The sequence below is a fragment of the Hibiscus syriacus genome, unplaced genomic scaffold (genome assembly GCF_006381635.1).
Source record: "Hibiscus syriacus cultivar Baekdansim isolate YM2019G1 unplaced genomic scaffold, ASM638163v2 tig00110946_pilon, whole genome shotgun sequence".
In the NCBI taxonomy this organism is placed as follows: domain Eukaryota; kingdom Viridiplantae; phylum Streptophyta; class Magnoliopsida; order Malvales; family Malvaceae; genus Hibiscus; species Hibiscus syriacus.
Genome location: NW_024062927.1, coordinates 136,054 through 162,055, shown reverse-complemented (window position 1 = coordinate 162,055; position 26,002 = coordinate 136,054). Strand labels below are relative to the sequence as shown.

The window sequence follows — 26,002 nt, the reverse complement described above, 5'->3', positions numbered from 1 at the left end:
TAACCTGGAAATATCCGACTTGAGTAAGTAAATGAAGAATAATAATTTATCGATGGTGATATATTGTCAGAATAGTTCGAAGGGACTGACATAAATGATAAGTTTGAATTAAATAGTAAGATCGGATAGAAGAAAATGATTAAAATACATTAAATCTGTAAAATGACCAAAATACCCCTATAATGGAAATGACTCAAGAATATCACCAAGCTCGGGAATGATTGGATATCCTCGAGCTCTGAAATGAATGGAATAAAACTGAACACCAAAATTACAAAAATACCCTTATGTCCTAGACTAAGTAAATGTCTTTGATTATTTAAGAAATTCAAATAAACATGGATGTTGTACTGCTCTTAAAGGTTATAGAACGCAACTTTAGCCGGTCAACCAATGCTAGTGTTGTATCAATACTTGAATAGCGTATGAACCACTTAAATGCTTATTCGTTTCCTCAAGTTTGAATTGATGATAATTTTAGAAGTACTCAACTCAACGCTAGAGCATATTCGATAGTAAGTAATGGATATCCGTAAGATAAATCAACCACGAATACTAGAACGACTCTAGTATATGACTAAATTGAACTGAATGGAAATGCAATATGTATTTGGAATTCAGAAACGTTTGAATTACTCGGGAAAACTCTAAAGTAACAAGAATAGACATGATTGTTAAATGAACTAGATAACCTCAATGAATGAGGATTAAATAAGTGATTTGGATGAGTCTGGAAATACTGTTGAACTTACATTATGAATTGTCTTTATGGGTTATGGACCATGAATCAAATATGTCTGTATTTCCTGATATCGTTGAAACATGGAAATGAAATAAAGACAGTTGAGAGATATATTCAGCGATGATTATGGGGATGATATATGGATCTGCATTATGGTATTAAAGAGTGAATACACTGGAAGAATAATGAATTGACTTGTTGACATGCATCAGTTTGAGAGTTGTGTAACTCGAGTTATTTTATAATACGGTCGATAGTCTTAGATTGTAAATGACTTGAATCTTCGATTTTATATTTTCATCTAAAATCACTTCGGTCATGTTTGAAAACGTAAGTAACGCAGAAGGAAAAGATTCAGAATACCTCATTTGGTTCAATTGGACTGAAATCCTATGAATTCAAAGTATATTCCTGAATACCCCTGATTGTTTGGGTAATGGAATCACTCACAGTAAATCTGAATTTAGAATTATTATGTATAAAAATTCCTGAACGTTTTCCTGATGCACATAGAAACTTAGTGGAATTCTAAAGTATCAATCTGAAATGTCTGATTAGATCGGTTAGAAATTGATTCTCTTCAATAAGATCTTATTACTGGAATCCGATCAAATTGTACAAGTTCATGTTATCCATATTGATAAGTACAAAATGCATCTGAAAAATATTTGGATTCTCTAGTGTGTTCCTTATATTTTGAAAAATTGTTTTATTGTTTTAACATGTGGTACACTGAAGTTTATGGTTACTATTTTATGGATGCACACTTAACGATGATGGCTTATGGATTTGTATCATTGTATAAACTGTACCTTGGAGATACAGATTTGTAAAGTACAGCTCTGATCGAGTTGGAAAATTTTTATGGACCTAATGTGACTCTTAGGTAGGCTCTGCGGCTCTGAGATCATTCTCGGGTAGGCCTGCAGCCATAAGATGTGTTCTTAGGTAGGCCTCAGGGCCCCGAAATCTATCATGGGTAGGCTCTCAGGCCCTAAGATGTTCTTTTAAGTTAACTTTTTGTAAGATGGTTTTAAAATACGAGTTTAAAAAGATCCACTACTGTATGATTTATAGGAATTTACTAAACTATCATTTGATTAGTGTACCTATTATGGTTTTATCGTACTGATGGAATACACTAGGCATCCTATTCGACCTCATGAAAATGTGATAGTATGAAAGGTTTCTTATGAACTGAGATTCATGGCTTCTACTCGATAAACTACTAATGGAACCCCATATTATTCTGCAATTGGTATACGTTTGATTCAATAAGGAAATTATGGCTTCTCATTTATCTGCATGTCATGTAGCATAATCTGGTAGTTCTGTATTACTGAGCTTTCCGAAGCTCACTCTATTACTCACCAATGCAGGTTAAAAGAATTGTACCAGTGCATCTATCGAATTCAGTAAGGGAGCTCTTCCGGCGTTGCTTGCAGAGTATGGTACATGTGATTAGGGGGCATATAGATTGTATTTTGTTTTTATATCAGAGTCTGATAAACCCGTTTTATTTCTGAAAAATAATAAATCATTTTATGATTTTACATGTTTTAAGAAAAGTTTTAAAGTTTTCGCTATTTCTACGGTGGGTCGCTCCGGTGGCCCTAATGTGATGCTCCAGATTGGATCGGGCTATCCGCATCGGTCTGAGGGGGTTACATTTAGTGGTATCAGAGCTTTGGTTTGAGTCAAAATTTTCAAGATAGACCGGTCGGTCGAATGTTAAAAGATGTCTGATCAGTACATACCCTAAACTACAATCGTACCTCTCTTAGTCGGATCTCCAAGATTGAGTCTCTCTCTGTAACGAGCTAACTTACGTTTTCTATCTATTAGGGCTCTACCTTTACATAAAGGAATATTAGTAACGTCTGTCTAAATTCTGTAAAGTACCTCATGAGCCATGTGAGAGTTACTCATATGAGAAATTCTGATCCAACTCCAGAAATGAAATTTAAATATGTTATAGCTCTATGAGTCTAATTTCTTAATCAAGGATGAATTGTTTCCACAAGGTTGAATTTGTTCTGATTATTTTATTGGAATGAGGTAGAGTTCCGATGAGAATGTATACTCATCTGGTTAAGGATTAGTAGACGACACATACTTTTGTAAAAGTTAGTTGAAGATATGAAAGAACTGAATGAAGTTTAATTAATGCAATTATGTGACATGAATGAATTTTGAGGACGAAATTCTTTTAAGGATGGAAGAATTGTCACACCCCAATATGGGGGTTAGATTTTTTTCATATTAAGATAAGTGATTTAAGTAGTAGTCAAATTAAAAATTTGGGTCCACTATAAAAATTAAGGATAATGGCATTGTCATTTTGGTTGGAATCCATTGCTTTTAGCTCATTTTCGGGCTGTTTTTTGTGTCCATCGAAGCTTAATATCAATTAAAGAAATGTATTGCTTTGCCATTCACCAGCAACAATCTCCATTCATATAATAAAATAATATGAAGTGATGGAGGGGTGAAAGATTGAAAGAAATGATTGAAAATAAATGATTCTTTTATTATTAATTTTATAATATGGAAATGGAGAACCACATGTTTTAAAGATATTTTGGGATGACTTGGTTTTAATTAGAGAAACTGAACAGTACAGAGCACTTCAACGCCATATTTGTCTAAGAACTCAAAGCCACCATGCAGAACTCAAGTGAATTTGCCAGCAACAGTTTGGTCATAGTTGCTAAAATCATAGGTTTGTTGGCAAATTTCAATATTCCAATTCACCGTAGGCTGCTTGGGTTTGCATCGTCAGAGTTCTCAGCTTGGATTCATTCCACTGAAAAGAGACTGTTGTAGGAATCCAAGCCTACACCAAACGTAATTGTTGCTCAAGATGGTTCTGGTTATTTCAAGACAATTAACGAGGCGGTGAAATTGATCGGAAAGAAGAACAAATCTAGATTTGTGATATAAGTGAAGGAAGTGAGAAAAGATGTGGACGATGTAATCACTTGAGCAAAGGAAAGTCCAATGCCTGAGCCTTTAAAACTGATAAAGGATGAATGAGCAAATCACGTGGGTTTTAGTTGACAAAGTTCTAAAGGGGTAAATTACAAGCTGAGTTATCCAAGTTTGGTAAAAACTTAACCTTGTCTTTTAGCTTCCGTATTATTATGATTATGGCATAATGGTTTAAATAAAAATCAATTTAGTCCATGATGTTAGTAATTAAATATTACTGGCTATTCAAGATTTTAGTTATGCAAATTGGGTTTCCAAATTATTAATTAGATTCTAATAAGTTATTTTTATTATGACAAGGAAAATTAATGGAAGTCGTATTTGTACGATAGATTATCCGTGTTCGTTAGAAAAAGATTGGAAGCTAGAAATCAAATTGGTGAGCTGGAATTTAAGACTAATATTTTGGGTTTGTTGATGTTCCGATTCGGAGGTCTGTTTCGCCAAATTCAAAATCGGTAAGTTATTTTTCACTGATTAATCACCCGATTCGATCCATTTTTCAGAATTAAGCCCATTTTTGATGAAATGTTTATTGTTATGTATTTGAGGAAATATTGGAAGTTGAATTAAAGATCAAAGGTGTTCGAATAGAATTTATATGGTCGATCAGTATGACACAGAAATCGAGGTAATATTTTACTACCTCCTAATGCTTTATGGAACATATTAATATTGGTAAATGCATGAATAAGATAATGTTTGTCACTTTTGTGGAGTTGAATAATTTATACACTCGATATGAATGTGGTAGAAATTTTGTAACTGAATACGGATCGAATGACTAATATAAGAGATTGAGGAATTGTTAGAATTAAATTACAAGTTTGTGATTGGTGATAAAGAAATCAGCTCTGTATTTGTAACTTATATTTTATATCATCAAAGGTTAAATGTTAAAGGTACTTGGATGGGAAATTATGAGAATACTTCGGTAGAATAAAATTACAAAAATACCCTTATATTGTGAGATGACAAGAATTGCCTCTGTAAGTTGGTTAATAACTCTAAAAAGACATATTGATTCGGTAAAATTTCATATGTGCATAAGAAATGCTAGTTTTACTTAAGAAATACGGATAACCGGTTTTTAAACCCAAGAGGGTTTGTGCAAGATACTAGAAGTCGGTTAAAAAATCATTTCAAGATCAAAGAATGTTCGGGAAAGCAATTAACCATTGGATCTCTAAAGTATAATTATTTTCGTTAAGAGTTAATACATAAATTATCTGGTTAAGAAATTACGAAAATGCCCTTGAGAGGTAAAAATAGTCCAAGTTGACTCCGAAAAAGAAAGTAACATGAGAATTTGCTTTTAAACCGATAAATTACTGATTTGATTGTTGAGGTCCTATTTTTGTATGAAAATTTTCTGATAATCCGTCAGTAACATCTGAGAATGCATTTAACCTTGAAATCTCCGACTTGAGTAAGTAAATGAAGAATAATAATTTATCGATGGTGATATATCGTTATAATAGTTTGAAGGGACTGACATAAATGATAAGTTTGAATTAAATAGTAAGATCGGATGGAAGAAAATGATTAAAATACACTGAATCTGTAAAATGACCAAATTACCCCTATAATGGAAATGACTCAAGAATATCACCAAGCTCAGGAATGATTGGATATCCTCGAGCTCTGAAATGAATGGAATAAAACTGAATACCAAAATTACAAAAATACCCTTATTTCCTAGACTAAGTAAATGTCTTGGATTATTTAAGAAATTCAAATAAATATGGATGTTGTACTGCTCTTAAAGGTTATAGAACGCAACTTAAGCCGGTCAACCAATGCTAGTGTTGTATCAATACTTGAATGACATATGAACCACTTAAATGCTTGTTCGTTTCCTCAAGTTTGAATTGATGATAATTTTGGAAGTACTCAACGCTAGAGCATATTCGATAGTAAGTAATGGATATCCGTAAGATAAATCAACCACGAATACTAGAATAACTCTAGTATATGACTAAATTGAACTGAATGGAAATGTAATATGTATTTGGAATTTAGAAACGTTTGAATTACTCGGGAAAACTCTGAAGTAACAAGAATAGACATGATTGTTAAATAAACTAGATAACCTCAATGAATGAGGATTAAATAAGTGATTTGGATGAGTCTGGAAACCCTATTAAACTTACATGATGAATTGTCTTTATGGGTTATGAACCGTGAATCAAGTATGTCTGTATTTCCTGATATCGTTGAAACATGGAAATGAAATAAAGATAGTTGGGAGATCTATTCAGCGATGATTATGGGGATGATATATGGATCTGCATTATGGTATTAAAGAGTGAATACACTGGAAGGATAATGAATTGACTTGTTGACATGCATCAGTTTGAGAGTTGTGTAACTCGAGTTGTTTGATAATACGGTCGATAGTCATAGATTGTAAATGACTTGAATCTTCGATTTTATATTTTCATCTAAAATCACTTCGTTCATGTTTGAAAACGGAAGTAACGTAGAAGGAAAAGATTCAGAATACTTTATTTGGTTCAATTGGACTGAAATCCTATGAATTCAAAGTATATTCCTGAATACCCCTGATTGTTTGGGTAATGGAATCACTCACAGTAAATCTGAATTTAGAATTATTATGTATAAAAATTCCTGAACGTTTTCCTGATGCACATAGAAACTTAGTGGAATTCTAAAGTATCAATCTGAAATGTCTGATTAGATCGGTTAGAAATCGATTCTCTTCAATAAGATCTTATTACTGGAATCTGATCAAATTGCACAAGTTCATGTTATCCATATTGATAACTACAAAATGCATTTGAAAAATATTTGGATTCTCTATTGTGTTCCTTATAATTTGAAAAATTGTTTTATTGTTTTAACATGTGGTACACTGAAGTCTATGGTTACTGTTTTATGGATGCACCGACTTAACGGTGATGGCTTATGGATTTGTATCATTGTATAAACTGTATCTTGGAGATACAGATTTGTAAAGTACAACTCTGATCAAGCTGGAAAATTTTTTTGGACCTAATGTGACTCTTAGGTAGGCTCTTATGCCCTGAGATCATTCTCGGGTAGGCCCTGCGGCCCTAAGATGTGTTCTTAGGTAGGCCCCACGACCCCGAAATCTATCTTGGGTAGGCTCTCATGCCCTAAGATGTTCCTTTAGGTTAACTCTTTATAAGATGGTTTTAAAATACGAGTTTAAAAAGCTCCACTACAGTATGATTTATGGGATTTTACTGAACTATCGTTTGATTAGTGTACCTATTATGGTTTTATCGTACTGATGGAACACACTAGGCATCCTATTCGACCTCATGAAAACGTGATAGTATGAAAGGTTTCTTATGAACTGAGATTCATGGCTTCTACTCGATGAACTACTAATGGAACCCCAGATTATTCACAATTGGTATACGTTTGATTCAATAAGGAAATGATGGCTTCTCGTTTATATGCATGTCATGTAGCATCATCTGGTAGTTTTGTATTACTGAGCTTTCTGAAGCTCACTCTATTACTCACCATTGCAGGTTAAAAGAATTGTACCAGTGCATCTATCGAATTCAGTAAGGGAGCTCTTCCGACATTGTTTACAGAGTATGGTACATGTGATTAGGGGGCATGTATATTGTATTTTGTTTTTATATCAGTCTGATAAACCCGTTTTATTTCTGAAAAATAATAAATCATTTTATGATTTTACATGTTTTAAGAAAAGTTTTAAAGTTTTCGCTATTTCTACGGTGGGTCGCTCCGGTGGCCCTAATGTGATGCTCCAGATTGGATCGGGCTATCCACATCGGTCTGAGGGGGTTATAAAATCAGATTTCATTGGTTGGTAATTTTTTTAAAAAAACTATTTATTATAAATATTAAATATAATAAATAATATTATTTATTAGAAAATTAATACTAGTATTTTTAAAATATTGGAATAATTTATATTTTATTCTTAGAATAAATAATATATTTTTATTATATATTATTAAAATAAGAATACATATCATATATTATTATAATATAATTAAATATATTATTATAATACTAAAAAATATAATATTATATTTGAAAATGATTAATAAACATATTTTAATAATTCATTTTTTTATTAAAATGATACTAGAATAATATACTAATATTAAATACATAAAATAATTATTTTGAGTATTTATGCTTTGAAGTAAAAAGTTCAAAAATCGATTTATAAAAAATCAGACCATAAATAATTTTTCAGAAAATACAAAGGAAATTTTGTTGAAAAAAAATGAATTACGTTGACCATTTATTTTCCATCAACCAAACAATGAAAATTAAAGAAACCATTTTCTGAAAAATAGTTAACAAAAAACCGGTATATTTTATTTTATTATTAAATAAACTGGATTCTCTAAAAATAATAATATTCTCTTTTAATTACTAAGGATTTCTTTTAATTAATATAGGGTAAGTACAAGACAATATCTGTTTAAAATTAACTCTTAATTATTCAGCATTGAACGCTCACACCTATAATATTCATGATACACAAATCCGATGCTGCAAAAAACAACAACAATTCTTTTACTTTTAATATAATTTGGTTCGTGCTATTACTAACTAACTTTAAGTTTTGTCAAAATGAGACTTTTCTTTCAAGGATGATGAGACAAAATCGAAGTTTATGAAGTGTCTAATAAATTAAAAAAGTTTTTATGAGCAATTGATAGGCTCGGCGGACCAAATTGTACTAATAGGATGAGTTTGTAGTTTAAGTATTATTAATATTTAAGTAAACTATCAATCGCTATTTTCCATGATATTTGAGATATTCGAATTTAAATTTTAAGAAATAATAATTTTTTTATTATCGAGATTATTTGATTTGTGTATAAATATTTAATTTAAATGAAAATTTATTTAAATATATAATATTATAAAAGATATATGTTGAACACTTATTTTATATTAAGTATAATATTTAATTATTTTTTCTAAGACAAACGCATTAGAAGAAAGCTATAAATGCAAAGTTGATTGTATCATGAAAATCTGGTCCCGGAATTCCCCCTCAGCCTCCTCCCCAGACAAATGATTTACAAATTTCCATCCTTGATTGATTCGGGGTTTTCACTCGATATCGGAGATGGCAAAGAGAACGCCACTTGAGATACAAGTCATAGGCGACGATGATGAAGAAGAAAATTCAACTGCGGTAATCCATTCCACTGTTTCAGCTTCAGGTAATGGAACAATTTTCATTTACTCCTCTTCCTCCAGGTCTCGTCCACTTAGAAACAAGCACCAACTCCCATTTCGTTCTTTTTTCTTCGATGGGTAATGTTTTTTTGTTCATCCATTTGTGTATCTATTAAGTTGAGGTCGGTTGTTTGAATGTGTAGATAGGAAGGACACAAGATTTAGGTTAAGGGTGCGAACTGAGAAAATTGTATTAAAAATATAAATGATACGAATTGTGAAATTAAGTCCTGAATATAAAATATAAAGAAATTATTAGACTATACAAGAATTTGAAATTTCTAGCACCTCTAGCACCTTTCAGTTCATCACTTGGCGTAGATTTGTAGTATTGCATTCGTATGCTATGGTCATTTGTTATGTTTGGTGATTATTTATTTCATTTAAAGGAGTTGTGAAAGTCTAGGTATGTTATGTTTCTGAAAACTCGGGTGTTTTTGGTTTTGGATTGGGTTAATCTAAATCGATTCAGTTAAAGTTTTAAGAACATATAAATTTGGTTCATGTATTTTGGGTTTGGCATGTTTCGAACTTCTTTTGGATGGTTATGGGTTTAGATCATTGGTGTTACTTGTTCAAGTTGTGTTTGAGTCATTTCTGGCTAGAGTCAGTTTTTGATTCCGGTCGTTTTGGGTTCGGGTCAATTCTATTTCAGGTAAAGTTCATATTGTCATTAACTTTTGTTTTTCTGTTCTCCACATGTCTTCATTTTTCAACCTACAAACTTCAAGCATCAATATCTTTATTTTGTTGATTTTTATTTTATAGATAATGCTCTTTCTTCCAATCTGTGTAATTATATGCAAAGGGTATATGTTCTCAGGTTAAGATTGGTGGTTTAAGGGTGCAGATTTGTAGCACTGCATTTGGATGCTATGGTAATTTGTTATATCTTTAACAGAATTATTGAAGTCTAGGTTCAAGTGTCATGTTTCTGGGTATGCTTAATTTTTTTTTAAAGTTTTTTCATGTATTTGAAGTTCTCGTAAATTAAAAGAAATTCGAGTCAGGGTTTGATACAAATTATACTTGAAACTTTTTTATGTATTTTCATATAATACATATACATATATGTAAATATGTGAAGTTTTTAAGGAAAATATTATGAATTCGGGTAACATAGGGTTCAACCTCATTCTCTACCCTGGATTTTCTCCTAAACATATCAAAATGATTATTTGAATCTCATATTCTTGGACTGGTTACTTGAAATCTAATGTTTTCTTATTGAGAGCTCTACATGAATATCATAGTATGGACAGTAGTTTGAACTTCGATATTTGAAAATACTTTGTTACATGTTCTTCGATGATATGTTTTAGTGAATCACTTTGTCTCTGAAGCTATGTTATTTGGACTCTGGTTTGAGTATTAGTTATGGATATGCAATCGAAACAAGCATCTTTAATGTTTTCCAAGTTTTTTAATGTATTTGGAGGGTTATATTCTTATACCCATGTCTGAAAATGTGCCGAAAATGGATATGGGACATAGATACTTAAAGAAAACTGAAGAGATGGGACAATATAGCTTTGAAGGTACCTTGGAAAACATAAGAAATTGTGTATTTAAGTTGATTCGTTGATGTTTGCTAGGTCGCTTCTGTCCTAATAAAAGGTCGAGAAGGAGAATTAACACCGGAAACACCAGGCAACAAGGAATATATAGCAATCAGTTTTCATACTGCTTTGAGTATGCCCTCTTTATACTCCTCTCACTCTCACACTCTTACTATCTCCCTCATCCCTAATCTTAAGTTCATTGATTGTTCTTAGGATCATATGGAAGAGCTTCTCAGATGATCGAAGGGATTCTTTTACATATCCGGATTGCTTATGGTTTTCATGGTACATGGATGAATTGTATAAAGAAAGGGTGTTGGCATGGATCGGTCAAAAGCAAATTTTCTCGAAGAAATATGTTTTTGTTCCGATAGTGCACCGGTGGGTATAGTTTTCCTGGCCACTAATCATAATGGTCTGCAATTTTCAAGTTACCTTTCTTTGGTTCATATGAATTTGTGATTTCTTTTAGGAGCCATTGGAATCTCTTGATACTTTGCAACTTTGATGAACCTTTGCAATCTAAAACTCAAACAACTTGCATGTTATTGCTCGATTCACTGCAAATGAGTGGCCCGAGGCGTCTCGAACCAATGATAAGAAAGTATGAATCTGTAACTTTTGTTTTACAATCAATATTCTTTCCTGCATATCTTTACAACCGCAACTTGGTTTTAAGTCCAGGTTTGTCCTGGACATATTTGAAGCTGAGAAGAGGCCTGTCACGAAAGAGGCGATATCGAAGATTCCGCTATTGGTACCAAAGGTAACGATTCTTTTCTTTCTCAGTTATTTATCTGATTTTGCTTTGTGGCTGAAGCAAAACTGAACTACCAGATTCCCCAACAGAGAAACGGAGAAGAATGTGGCAGTTTTGTTCTTTATTTCATAAGTTTCTCGACCGTCGATGTTTCTTGTTTTTTTTTTTTTGGGAAATTTGTAATTTCAACTTGAACAAACTTTTTGTGCTAACTGCAGATTAAGGAAGACTGGTTTTCTCCTCAAGACTTGGATTGCTTCATCAAGAGATTTAAATCCAGCACCTTGTGAAAGGAACTTGTATTCTGCAGAGACACGTGTATATTTGAGACTCTTTTATCACATAAACTCGATGATTGTAGATCTCACAAGAAAATTACATAAGAAAATTACACCTGTCTAACACAATTTTCTTTCATATACCTAGAGGATAAATTCTACTCTATATTTATAGAAAAAAACAAACTTAATCACTAATAGTTTCTTACCTAAATAAATTTAATCACCAATTAATCATCAATAATTAAAATTATCAATTAAAACTATAATAAAATCTAACTTTATTATCAATTAAAATTTGAGTGAATATATAATATGATTCGAATATTGGATGTTGTTGTTCTTTAAAAAAATATAGCATCTCATTCTTCTATTAGAGGTGAGCAAAATTCGACTAAAAAATATCAATTTTTTTGATTCGGCTCGTCCTAACTCGAGTCGTAATTTTATAAATTTGATATAGCTCGATTTTTTTTTTAAATTTGAGTCGACTTATAAAATAGAACTCGAATAAATCAAAATTTTTAGTAATTAATTGATTGATTTTCAAGTTTGAGTCTCTCTCAATTCTGCATAATATATATATATATATACACACACATATATATCACATGAAAAAAAATGAAGAAACATATGTATATATTGTATATGCCAATAGAAAAATGTTTAAGTTGAAATAAAATAGTATCATAACATTATAACATTTACGATTAAATTTAAATAGAAACTCGAATAACTCAGCTCGAATAAATTTTAAATAAAATTTGAGTTATAAAATAGGACTCAAATAACTCAATTATTTTTTAACTTAATTTGACTCGATTAAATACTCACTGTTACCTGTTACAGTTACACCTACAAATAATTATAAGAGAAAATCGCCTCAGTGACAAAAAATGCCTTATAATATACGATTTTAACCAACTTTTTTTGGATTTGCCAAAATGACCAACAAAATCGCAACGCGAAATAAAAATCGCAACGCGATCCCCAGAATCGCAAATCAGTTTCCAAAATCGCAACGCGATTCTTGAAAATCGCAATGCGATAGTACAAATTCGCATTGCGATTTTCAAGAATCGCAACGCAAATATGAAAATCGCAACGCGAACACATAAATCGCAACGCGTATTCGTAAACCGCAACGTGTATCCGTAAATAGCAATGCGTATCCGTAAATCGCAATGCGTATCCGTATATCGCAACGCGTATCCGTAAATCGCAACGATAATCCGTAAATCGCAACGAGAATCTGTAAATCGCAACGATAATCCGTAAATCGCAACGAGAATCTGTAAATCACAACACTGAAATTTTGGGTATATAACTACGCAACAGCAGCAAATCATAAACTAAATCCCTAAATCGCAACTCATTCCATCTCCATCTATCACTCTCTCCGGCGACATCCGTTCCTATATCCAACGACATCCTTCCCAATCCGGCAACAGGTTTTAGTTTCGCAGCTCGTCTGTTTAGTAAATTAATTTACAACCATGAAATCATCTAATGTTGATCATGTTTGGATAGATTTGTGTTTTGGAGGGTCATGGGATAATGTTCATGGTGTTTTACAATATATGCCTTTACCCATGAATCTTCAACTAAAATTGTCTTTACAAAAGTTAACTTATGAAACTCTAATGCTACGTGTTTCAAATAAATTGAATTTAGAGCCCCTAAGTGGATTTAGGCTATCTTATCAGAGAAATGGTAAAGTTTATTTGTTAACCGACAATGAAGATGTTGAATGATTCATTGCTTACATTAGTGTTTCACAAGATGATGTTACATTGTATGTTGTTGAACCTAGAAGTAGTATTGTTGGGTCAGTAGCGGGTAGTAATCAACTAAGTTTTTCTCAAACCCACAACCTTTCTCTAATCCAAATCCCAATCAACTTTCAGCACCAAATTCCGGTTTTCGTATTGACCAGTTAGACGATGATGAGCCAACAGAAAAAATTGTGAGTACTAGTCATTATTCGAAATTTGGTCTTGGTCAATATCCGGACTTTGATATTGGTCAATACACGGATTTTGATGATGTTTCAGAAGAAGAAACAGACCCTGCGTGTAATGATTTTGATATTGGTCAATACCCGAATTTTGATGATGAAACAGCCGTTGTCGAAGAATGTATTGTTGATGATAATGAGGAGGAAGTTACGACTGTGAATGAACATGTTGAACATCCATTCTGTAATTCATATAATCCTGAAGAAGAAAAAGAAGAAGAAAAAGTCCCCGAAGAAAAGAAAATGCCACGGGCGTATAACTGGAATATGCCAGAATTACTTCAGATACCGGAAGAAGAGTTGGTAAAGAAAGCAGTTGATTGTTACACAAAAGTTATTCGTATCAAGAAAGATGATTGTTTTGATACAAAGGAAGACTTGAAGATAGCTTTGTATATGAAATGTGTGGAAGATGGCTATCAACTAAAAGTTAACAAATCAAGCAAAGATCGTTTCGAAACAAGGTGTATGATTGACAAAAACTGTACGTGGCGTATGATTGCAAAGAGAATAAAAGATTGCGAAATGTTTCAAGTTAGGACTTTTATTGATAAACATACATGTTCAAGAACCCAAGTTTTTCCTCACCATAGACAGGCAAACAAAAAGGTGTTGGGTGGTTTTCTGGCTGAGTTAATGTTTTTGAATGGCAGGGTATATCGGGGACATGAAATTATGACTGACATGAATGCTCGGTTCAAGATTAGTATATCATATTCTCAAGCTTGGAGAGCCAAATGTTATGCCTTGGAATTGTTGAGGGGGTCGCCAGAAGCATCGTTTGCCCAACTGCCGGCTTATTGTCACAATTTAAAGCTGAAAAAATCCTGGGTCGGTAACTCATATCAAAACAGATAGAGATGGACACTTTGAGTTGCTGTTTATCGCCATTGGTGCTACGGTTAGTAAATCAATATAATTTTGTTGACTCATTTTTGTTAGTTACATGCATTTCACATTTAAATGATTATATTTCTTGTGTATATTATTTTGTAGATTCGTTCGTTTATTACTTGCATGCGCCCAGTTATTATAGTTGACAGAGCACATTTGAAAGGTCGATACCTTGGAGTAAACTTATTAGCAGTAGCTATGGATGCTAACAATGGGATATTGCCAATAGCTTACGGGGTTGGCAAATCTGAAACCTCTGATTCATGGACATGGTTTATGGGGCATCTTAGGGATTGCATAGGTCCTATTAGCAATCTGACAATCATATCCGATAGGGCAAACTCAATTGACAACGCTGTTAGAAGGTGTTTCCCAGATGCTTTTCATGGACTTTGTGGTGTTCATTTGTATAGAAATCTAAAATCAAGGTCTGCTGGTATAAAAAAGCACAAATGGACATACTGGAAGGCTGTAAAAGCTTACCGGGAAGTGGATTTCAATAAGCATATAAATTGTTTAAGACGTGTTTTGCCTCAGTGTGCTCAAACACTAGAAGATGTCGGGTTTGAAAGATGGTCAAGAGTACATCAACTTGGAGCAAGATATGGTTTCATGACGTCTAATAGTGCAGAATCAATCAACGCTCTAAGTCGTCATTCCCGGAAATTACCCATTACTATGTTAATGGAGTTTTTTCGAGCCTCTATTCAACAGTGGTACTGCAAGAAAAGAAACCATGCAGGTATTATTTCTTTGAATTCGTAACTTATCATATTTATATATTTTACTAAGTATTGTTTATTTAAATTTACAGGAACATTGGAACATCGTGTTACACCATGGACTGAAAAAAGATAACGAAACGTGTTGTGAAGTCAACGTCATGGAGAGTTGAACCATGTTCAAACACTTTGTTTCAAGTACTGGATAATAACTTAAATGGTCTAGTCGATCTAAATGCAAAGACGTGTAGTTGTATGAAATGGCAAACATCTGGTTATCCGTGTGGCCATGTTATAAAAGTTGCTCTTCATTTAAACCAAGATGATTCAAGCGCATACGCTATGGATTGCTACACTACAGAAGTTTATCGACAGACTTATGCCGAGATTGTCTACCCTATTCCACATCCTTCTGAGTGGGACATACCAGATGACTTACAAACAGTTTTGCCACCAGCCATGGACAGAAGGCTACCTGGCCGACCAAAAAGTCACGATCGTATACCGTCTAAGGGTGAAGAGAAGAAGAGATCGACATGTAGTCGGTGCAAGGAAAGTGGTCATACAAGGTTGACATGTGGATCACCAGTGCCATCAAAATCATCTTTTCCTCTACCAAAATATGGATCCTCATCAAAATCCAAAGCTCATATGGTGTCAAGCAAAAGGCAATCATCTTTAAAATCCCAATCACAATTGGCTTCACCTTTGGGACTGTTAACTTAGGTGATTTTTAAATGCAAACGTTGTATTATGTGGATTTTATGTGTGAACTTTTAACATTTTCAGTTGAATTAATGACTCAGGCCAACCATTTTGACTTAACCAACTCTTGTTATTCAGTTGTTATCACTTATTAGGCATGCATTTGACTATCGCAACACGGAAATTACAATTGCAACGAGAGAATCGCAATGCGAAATGAAAATCCCACAAGAAAATCGCAATGCGGAAATGAAAATCGCAATGCGAAATGAAAATCGCAATGCGAAATGAAAATCGCAACGAGAGAATCGCAATGCGGAAATGAAAATCGCAATGCGAAATGAAAATCGCAACGAGAGAATCGCAATGCGAAATGAAAATCGCAACGAGAGAATCGCAATGCGGAAATGAAAATCGCAATGCGAAATGAAAATCGCATTGCGATTCTCTCGTTGCGATTTTCATTTCCGCATTGCGATTTTCATTTCGCATTGCGATTCTCTCGTTGCGATTTTCATTTCGCATTGCGATTTTCATTTCAACATAATGCAGATTGAAATCAACAAAATCAACCATTACATTTCAATCAATTAAACAAGCACAAATAAGAATTATGTTCGCATCAATTACACAAATCAACTTTTACAAATCATCTTTTACAAACCAATTAAACAATCAAAAAATAAGCAATAATTCTTATTTCCAATCATCTACTATTGAATCAACTTTTACAAATCAATTAAACAATCAAAAAACAATCAATTAAACTATTGAATCAACTTTTGCAGCCATACATCATTTTCACGCAGTTCACTTCTGAGATTAACCTGCAGAAACCAAACATTTGCTCAAACAACACTTTCTACACATCTAAAACCTACAAACAGCAAATTATTCTATTCTAGGTACTTAACCAAACATTTTCAAACCAAAAGTCTATAAACTTACCAATTGTTTATGGACATTTTTATAACGCGGATGCAAGTAGGAAGCGTCTCATATATATCGATTTAGCCATATAATGCCGAAACCACAAGCCTACTGCAGCTCTATCTCTATCGGTGGGAGGTAGATACTTGGTGCTTCCCGTCGTCAAACGCTGTCTTCGCACTATTGGGGTGTACGGAGACTTAATAGCACGTGCACGCTGTCTGATGCGTGAACTCCGTCGTGCAAGTATAACCCGACGTAAAGCATCCACTCTATCGGGCCGCTAAATAATTAAATACAAAAATCAGTAAATAAACAGACATGATATTTAAACAGTGAAAACAAAGACAAATATGTTTCAAACTTGCATTATATTCACCCAAGTCATTATTCTATCATAGTTCACAAAATACATCAGATAACAAAGAAAAATATGTTTCAAACTAATACCCTGAAGTTAGTATTTGTCTTTGTTTTGTCTATTGGTTGAAGTAATGCAATCCATTCAAGTTTCAATTTGCAGAAGAAGAAATAGTTTACTTTCGCAACACGAAACTTAAAATCGCAACGCGAAATGAGAATCGCAACGAGAAACCAAAATCGCAACGCGAAACCAAAATCGCAACGCGAAATGAAAATCACAACGACAGAATCGCAATGCGAAATGAAAATCGCAACGAGAGAATCGCAACGCGAAATGAAAATCGCAATGCGATTTTGGTTTCGCGTTGCGATTTTGTCGTTGCGATTTTGGTTTCGCGTTGCGATTCTGTCGTTGCGATTTTCATTTCGCGTTGCGATTTTAAGTTTCGTGTTGCGAAAGTAAACTATTTCTTCTTCTGCAAATTGAAACTTGAATGGATTGCATTACTTCAACCAATAGACAAAACAAAGACAAATACTGACTTCAGGGTATTAGTTTAGCAGAATTGGCAGCAACCGAACAAATTTACTTTCAACCAAAAGACAAAACAAAGACAAATACTATTTCACAGTGTTAAAGAATACACAGTTTAGCAGAATTGGCAGCAACCGAACAAATTTACTTTCAACCAAAAGACAAAACAAAGACAAATACTATTTCACAGTGTTAAAGAATACACAGTTTAGCAGAATTGGCAGCAACCGAACAAATTTACTTTCAACCAAAAGACAAAACAAAGACAAATACTATTTCACAGTGTTAAAGAATACACAGTTTAGCAGAATTGGCAGCAACCAAATAAATTTACTAAGCAATCTAAGTGAAATGGCTAATCTAAGTGAAATTACGAGTAAATTTATCATTAAGTTAAATATGGAAAATCTTAAACTTACCTCGTTGCGTAGAGTATGAACCTCATTCTGCAACTATACTATCATCTCACGTAGAGCGGCAACCTCACCACGTAAAGTTGACACCTCCACACGCCATGCACCATCGTTATCGCGTAGAGTACCGATCTCCTCACGCAAGGCATTGACCTCATCACGTAACTCATCCCGTGGAGGTGGATAACAAGGAGATAAATGTCGTGGCCTCTTTACCGGTCGCCTATCATGAGGTGATGGTGGAGAAGAGGCTCGATGATGTGACGGGATAGGTGATGGCTCTCGTTCTAGAGGTGTATAGTCGGGTCGATCGGGTGATGGCTCTGGGTGAGGTGATGGCTCTCGAATATGAGGAAGTGGATGCTGCTCATCATCCGTGCCATCAAAAAAACTCTGACTAGCTTGCCACCAATCAGTGGCAAGCTCTTCCTCCGTGGGTGTCAGTCTTTGTAATGGAATGTTGGCCTCCTAACAATATAAAAACTCAAACAAAGTTAAACGTCTACTATTAATAACTTGTTTATATATTATATGAAAGTATTTGTGTTAACTTACATTATTTATTGTCGCATATGGTATTAAGTCTTCCCAATCCAACAGATTTTTCCTCTTCCAGGAAATAGCCCTGGGAATATCATTTGACGTTTTTATTGCATATGTACGCATGCTGGGGAAAGCCTCGAATATCCAAATCTACAAACAATATAATAACAAAATTAGTAATTGTTAAATAATTAATTATAATTTTAGAAACATTATATAGAAATTCTTACCTTAAAGGCCCAAACAAAGCCTGACAAAGTGTATTTCGACCCATCGCCACGCAAACTTTTGCGGTCATCAAAGGCAGTAGACAACTTAGTCCAGGTAGCTTTCCATATATACGAACCCCACGGAAACAGATTCCATGCATTCAGGTCCTCTACCAATATTATTAGCTCCCGAGGAATAGGTTGTCTGGCGTCTCTGCCTAAAAAGCCGGCATACACAAGTAGTATAAGGCATACTCGGACAACATCGACGTCATCCATCCGAGTGAAACCAGCTTTCTTATTAAACAATTTCTTCAGGTCGTCGACGTGTAGGTTCGGCTTCTCCATTGACTCATCCGGAAAAACCCGGGATAACCATGATGGGCGGGCGATATGACGAGTGTACCGGCCTACATCATCGTGTCCGAATCGTAGACCAGTGATTAAGCAGAACTCCTTCCGCCCAAAACAAGTATACGCTGGTGGAAAATGAAACCATATCTCTTCCTCACCACGTTGTATACTGTCGGGTAGATTTGATGTCATGGTCTGAAGCCACAAATGGGTCAAATTAGCATCTCCACCCGGATGTTGTACTCTCAGCCATGGCCCGAAGCAGGTTTTCTCAAACAATTGTCTTTGTGCAGGTGAAAGCTTCGAAGCAATTGTAGTGGCTAGGCTAACTTTATTCCTTAATGTCAATGAAGCCGAAAAAATTTTCTACAAAAACAATAAACATACCAAGTTAGATATACCAAAAACTACACTGTGAAGATATACCAAAAACAATAAACATAAAAAGTAGTAGTTTATTCTTGAAACTAAAATTTGCAACACTGTTTTGTCTTTTGGTTGAAATGAAAATCGCAACGAGAGAATGACTGTCGCAACGAGAGAATCGCAACGCGAAATGAAAATCGCAACGAGAGAATCGCAACGCGAAATGAAAATCGCAATTCTCGTTGCGATTTTCATTTTTCTCGTTGCAGATAGTCATTTTCACGTTGCGATTTTCATTTATCTCGTTGCGACTCTTCTGCAAATTGAAACTTGAATGGATTGCATTACTTCAACCAAAAGACAGAACAAAGACAAAGACAAATACTAACTTGAAAATCGCAACGAGAGAATAGCAACGCGAAATGAAAATCGCAACGAGAGAATCGTAACGCGAAATGAAATCTAAGTGAAATGGTTAATCTATTATTGAAATGACCAGTAAACTTATCATCAGTTTCAATATGAAAAATCTACAATAATGCAAAAATTTCAAAATAAAAATAATTAAAAAAACTAACCCTCGGAGGTTGATTTTCCATTTCTGAATATTGTGAGGGATTTCTGACCGTGAATGGTTGTGAGGGATTTCGCCGGAGATGGGGACGGAAATCTTCGGAGATGGGGACGGATTTCGCCGTAGAGAGTGAGAGATGGAGATGGGACTGAGTTGTGATTTTAGGTTTTAGGTTATGAGTTGCGATTACGGGATTTTGTCTTAATATTCGTTTTTGTAATTTGAAAATAAAATACGCGTAGCGATTATAATGGCGCTTTAAAATTCGCGTTGCGATTTACGGATACGCGTTGCGATTTTACGTATTGTCGTTGTGATTTACGGATACGCGTTGCGATATACGGATACGCATTGCGATTTACGGATACGCGTTGCGATTTACGGATACACGTTGCGATTTACGGATACGCGTTGCGATTTATGTGTTCGCGTTGCGATTTTCATATTCGCGTTGCGATTCTGTAAAATCGCAATGCGAATTTGTACTATCGCATTGCGATTGTCAAGAATCGCGTTGCGATTTTGGAAACTGATTTGCGATTCTGGGGATCGCGTTGCGATTTTTATTTCGCGTTGCGATTTTGTTGGTCATTTTGGCAAATCCAAAAAAAGTTGGTTAAAATCGTATATTATAAGGCATTTTTGGTCACTGAGGCGATTTTCTCTAATTATAAATACTTTAGCTTTTAGCATAACATAATTTAATTAAAAATGGTGTATATATATATAAGAGTGAAAAAGCAATGCAAATTCAAATGATTTTCAGCTTGGAAGGCTGACGGCTGCAAATGATTCAAATGATTTGGCATTGTATTAATGTAGATATTCTATAAATTCGTGGGCGCGAAGCACTCCCCGCCTCACATTGGAGTGGCCGCCATTAAAATCCGGATAAAACTACCTTTCCATTCTCGTCTGTTTCCTTCAAACCAGCGTAAGAACCCTTTCGTATCATTCTCAAAACTTCCGTTCACGTTTCAGTTCTTTAATAATCGAAATTTAAGTTTCGATTTTGGGTTTTTTTGTGGGGAAAAAATGGCGGATTTGCAAATGAGAAGAGAGAATAGCGTTGGGTTACAAGTGGAGGATTTATGGGCAGAATCAAAGCTTGATCCTACTGAGAAACTCAACGATTGCTTTGAAAGCATCCCTGTCTCTGATTTCCCTGCTACTCCTCAAGGTTTTTAACTCACTGCACCATTGTCTTTTTTTTCATATGATCACAGTGTGACAGTGTGAAATTATGTTGCAGAGATCGAGATCAGATCGGATGCGAGTTTGGCCGAGGCCGTTCGATTACTTGCCCGAAACAAGATTCTTAGTGCACCTGTTGTCAATGTTGATGCACCCGAGGATGCGAGTTGGATTGATCGATACATTGGCATGGTAGAGTTTGCAGGCATTGCTGTATGGATTCTTCAACAGGTTGAATATCAAATTCGAAACTGCTTCACGATCAAATGCATGGTAGTTTAATAACCCTTCGTTCATTCTACAGTCGGAGCCATCTTCCCCTTGCAATGCAGATGCGTCGATTTCTGGAGACTTTTTCGAGGCTCTAACGTCGTCCGAGTTCTATAAGAAACTAAGGTGGTACCTGTGATTTCCATGACCATCTCGAATTCTTTCCCTCAGAGTGTCATGTGCTTATTACAAACTATTCACGAATAATTCATCAAATATGTTAACTCATGATATCATACAGGTTCGGGACATCTCGGGGTCGTTCCGCTGGGGGCCATTCCTTGCATTGGAGCAATCGAATTCGTTTCTGGCCATGTTGTTACTACTTTCCAAGTACAAGATGAAGTGTGTTCCCATAGTTGATTTTGGTGATGGGAAGATCAAGAACATCATCACACAGTCGGCTGTGATTCACATGCTAGCCGAATGCACTGGGCTTCACTGGTTCGAAAGCTGGGGAGCTAAGAAACTTCCTGAGATCGGTCTTCCCGTGATCACATCGGCAGGACTTATCAAGGTGAGTTGCTCTACTGCAAAACGTTGTATGGTTGAAGCTTGAGATGTTAGCTATCCATCTATGTATTCTAGGTACATGAAGATGAACCGGTGCTTCAAGCATTTAAGTTAATGAGTAAAAAGAAGATCGGAGGATTACCTGTTGTCGACGGCGAAGGAAAGAAGGCTATCGGAAACATAAGCCTTAGAGACATACAGTTCCTCTTGACTGCACCAGAGATCTACCTTGATTACAGGTTTGTGATGAAAGTGAACTATGCTGCAAACATTCATTAATCATTTTCCAAATATATGATGACAAAATTCCTAATGACTTTGGCCCTTTTTCTTTAAATATTTTAGTTTCTAAGATTTTATTTTGAGATAAAATAATATTCGATAGAATCTATTAGTTAATTAACGGTCAATAACAAGACTAAAATGTTTAAAGTTTTGGCATGATATATACCACACATGAGTATGCCTTAAATGTACATAAATCATGACATGGTATGCCTTAAATGTATGAAGTGATAATGATATGTCATATATATGGTGTCTAAAGTAATAGCGTGACACAAACTACATGTACATAAATCATGACATGGTATGCCTTAAATGTATGAAGTGATAATGAGACTCATACCAAATATACATAAGTGATGACATGATAATGTTATATTTTTAAAATGATGATGTGGCATGTACTACGTCATCACTTTAGACATATAAATTTTACCACATCAGTAAAAGAATATTGATTGTTAGTTAATTAACTATTTTCATTCAATCATGTTTTTTTTGTAACTTGTGGTCAAAATATTTCAAAAAATATATATTGCATATTTAGGCACTCATCTATTCCTTATATACTATTTTTTTTAAATCATATATAATATTACGTTTTGATTTTGTATTGATTACTCACCGTCATAAGCTAAACAAAACTATTGACGTGATAGTTTTTTTTAAATGATGAGGTGACATTATCTTATGATGACACGATAACATCACAATTACTTTTTTGATGTCGAGTGACCAAAACATAATTAAAATTTAATGTTAAGTATGATTTTGAAGAAAAATTAGATAACCAAAACAGAATATTGAAATAAGTGGATAATTAAATATGTAATTTATCAAGAAAATAAAAACGAAAATAATTATTGAGTAAACTTCTCAAATGACTACTTAATTATGGAATAAATATCGATATAACAATCGTACTTCAATTAGTTTACCCATAACTATTTTATCAAAAGAATTTTTTAACATTATGCCCAAAACTTGTATCCTGCATTCCATGTGTTTAACTAAAACCAAGTCTTCTGGATATGTATAAGGATAAGGATAGATCCAAGGACGAGTTAAGTCGTCCCTTATAAATTCAAAATTATTGTATATTTTTATTAAAAAAATATTTTTGTTATCTGAAATTTTAAAGAATCTTTATAAAATCCATTTTCTGACATGAAATATTGTATCCATCTTTATTTATTGATAGATCAATCACGACAAAGAACTTCCTAATAGCAGTTAAGAAGCACTTGGAGGAACACGACACGAGATCGCCGATGTTGAGTGGAATGATCACTTGCACAAGAGACCAAACGGTGAAAGAACTGATTCAGACGCTTGACATGGTGAAGATCCAACGGCTGTACGTCGTCGACGACAGTGGAAATTTGGAAGGAGTGGTCACGCTTCGAGACATCATATCCAAGTTAGTGTATGAACCGCCTGGATACTTCGGTGATTTCTTTGATGCTATGTTGCCTCCACGAATGACGGCGGCGTTTGAAGACTAGTCAAATGCTTTGAGTTCTCAATATATTTTGTATTGTTATTTTTTAAAACATTTTTTAATTGTTGTGTTTTGATAATTAAAAAATGTGTTTAATAAATAAAATAAAATCTTGTTTTAAAAAAATTTAAAATAGGAAAACATAATTTTTTTCCTCTTATAATAGAAAGATGAGAAATAAAATAAATCTTTTTCTATATTTATTAAGATTAGAAATTTAATATTTTAAAGTTATTGAAAAATAACATTTTTACATTTATATAGATTTAATTTTTTTATATTTATATTTATCGTTATTCAATTCATTAATTCATTAATTTAAATCGAATATATTAAAGATCTACTACAAGGACAACATTTTTAATCCAATTTTCTTTTTTTAAAATGTCAATATTCAAAATTTTAATTTTTTTAATGTCAATATCATTCATATTAGGCTAGATTTGTGGAGTTCGAGGTATTTTTAAGTGAAACAAATATAGATCTAACGACAATCGATAATGGTGAGCAACGACTAATGATAGGATACTTTGACCAAATTATAGGGTTGAGAGAGTTTTTAATTTTTTATAAGAATATGAAAATTGAATGAAATAAAAGTTTAGAGTTAAAATAATATTTTATCTAAAATCTAAGATTAATTGTTTTTAACGTACAACATTATTAAAACATAAGTGTTAATAGCTCTTTGTGAAGCATTGCAGTAAGCAAAGCTTGGAAAATAAACTGAATTCTGGAAATACTTTTTATTCATAAAAACGTGAATTATACATCACCTAGGCTTAATCTTTTATAGCAGATTGATAACAAATATAACAACCTACAGCTTCTAGAATAGAGTCCTAACAACTTTGACACGCAAGCAAATTAGTTATACTCCAGCTTCTTTATGTATGCCATGCATCAATTGCTAAATCATGTGAACATCACCCTCAGCTACATCATGTATCTCAACATTCTCCCTGCTTCTTTTCCTTCCCTTCCTTAACAAGATACAACACACACAGTTTTTCTCGAAACTGCTCAAATGCTGATAGTGAGTGGCTTGGTGAGCCCATCAGCTACTTGAAACGTAGCAGGAACATAACTAACCCGAAGATGACCAGCTGCAATCTTTTCTCGAACAAAATGCACATCCAATTCAACATGTTTGGATCGAGCATGAAACACCGGGTTTATACTCAAGGCAACAACACTTGTGTTGTCACACCAAATCACAGGTGCATCACTCAAGGATAGCCCAAGATCACGTAGTAAAGCAGCAAGCCAAGTAATCTCAGCAGCTGAATCACCAACACTTCTGTATTCAGCTTCCATTGTTGATCGAGAGATAGTCTTCTGTTTCTTGGAGTTCCATGCAACCAAACAACCCCCAAGAAAAATGCAATACCCATACATGGACCTACGATCAGTGGCATCACAGCCCAATCCGCATCAGAAAATGCTTTAAGACATAGTCTGGCATTACTGTCCGAAAAAATCAGTCCATAATCCAGTGTACCTGCTAAATAACGCAGGATGCGTTTGACAACTACCAAGTGTATTTCACGTGGAGATTGCATGAATTGAGCTGCTTTATTTACGGTGAACGCTACGTCTGGTCGAGTGTGACAAATATACAAGAGAGCTCCCACAATGCTGTGATACTCTCGTGCATTAGCTAGAAGAGCACTGCTTTGATCAGCAGTGTAACTCCCTAGACCCGGCCTATGCGTTTCGACTAAGTCTAGTGGATCACAAAGACATTTTCCAAAACCGTTATCCAATCAATGTAAAACCACATTATTCATGACATAAAATTATAATAAATTATACTATTAAAACTCAACTTTTAATTATAAAACCAATCAGTAATAAATTAATTTAAAACATATCTTAAAAGTCAAAACCACGATAAACTGAATAGTAATAGCAAAAGTATCATCATTATAAAATCCAATACTTTAAAATAGGTCCATGTCACCAGAATAAAGTCAACTTGCAAGTTTAAAATATTACAATCAGATATACTTCAAGAGATATGTTGATCCTCCAAGTGCTCGAACCGAGGTA

General features: G+C 34.1%; 2 protein-coding genes across 2 annotated transcripts; both read left to right on the top strand.

Annotated features, from left to right (window-relative positions):
- Positions 1-8,735: 8,735 nt before the first annotated feature.
- LOC120148045 lies at positions 8,736-11,574 on the top strand. The gene is made up of 6 exons (XM_039161241.1): positions 8,736-8,946; positions 10,558-10,654; positions 10,738-10,905; positions 10,997-11,128; positions 11,209-11,290; positions 11,503-11,574. Exons 1-6 carry the CDS (start codon positions 8,850-8,852, stop codon positions 11,572-11,574), a joined length of 648 nt encoding a protein of 215 aa, XP_039017172.1. The 5' UTR covers positions 8,736-8,849.
- Positions 11,575-21,165: 9,591 nt separating this feature from the next.
- LOC120148037 (SNF1-related protein kinase regulatory subunit gamma-1-like) lies at positions 21,166-23,968 on the top strand. The gene is made up of 6 exons (XM_039161237.1): positions 21,166-21,367; positions 21,440-21,612; positions 21,686-21,771; positions 21,886-22,168; positions 22,240-22,403; positions 23,651-23,968. Exons 1-6 carry the CDS (start codon positions 21,223-21,225, stop codon positions 23,952-23,954), a joined length of 1,155 nt encoding a protein of 384 aa, XP_039017168.1. The 5' UTR covers positions 21,166-21,222; the 3' UTR covers positions 23,955-23,968.
- The last annotated feature ends 2,034 nt before the right edge of the window (positions 23,969-26,002 follow it).

Coding starts and splice junctions, on each gene's coding strand:
- LOC120148045 (XM_039161241.1), top strand. CDS start 8,850: ATGGCAAAGAGAACGCCACTTGAGATACAAGTCATAGGCGACGATGAT. Junction 8,947..10,557: donor TTCCACTGTTTCAGCTTCAG/GTAATGGAACAA, acceptor GATGTTTGCTAG/GTCGCTTCTGTCCTAATAAA. Junction 11,291..11,502: donor TTCCGCTATTGGTACCAAAG/GTAACGATTCTT, acceptor TGCTAACTGCAG/ATTAAGGAAGACTGGTTTTC.
- LOC120148037 (XM_039161237.1), top strand. CDS start 21,223: ATGGCGGATTTGCAAATGAGAAGAGAGAATAGCGTTGGGTTACAAGTG. Junction 21,772..21,885: donor TCGTCCGAGTTCTATAAGAA/ACTAAGGTGGTA, acceptor AACTCATGATAT/CATACAGGTTCGGGACATCT. Junction 22,169..22,239: donor CATCGGCAGGACTTATCAAG/GTGAGTTGCTCT, acceptor TATGTATTCTAG/GTACATGAAGATGAACCGGT.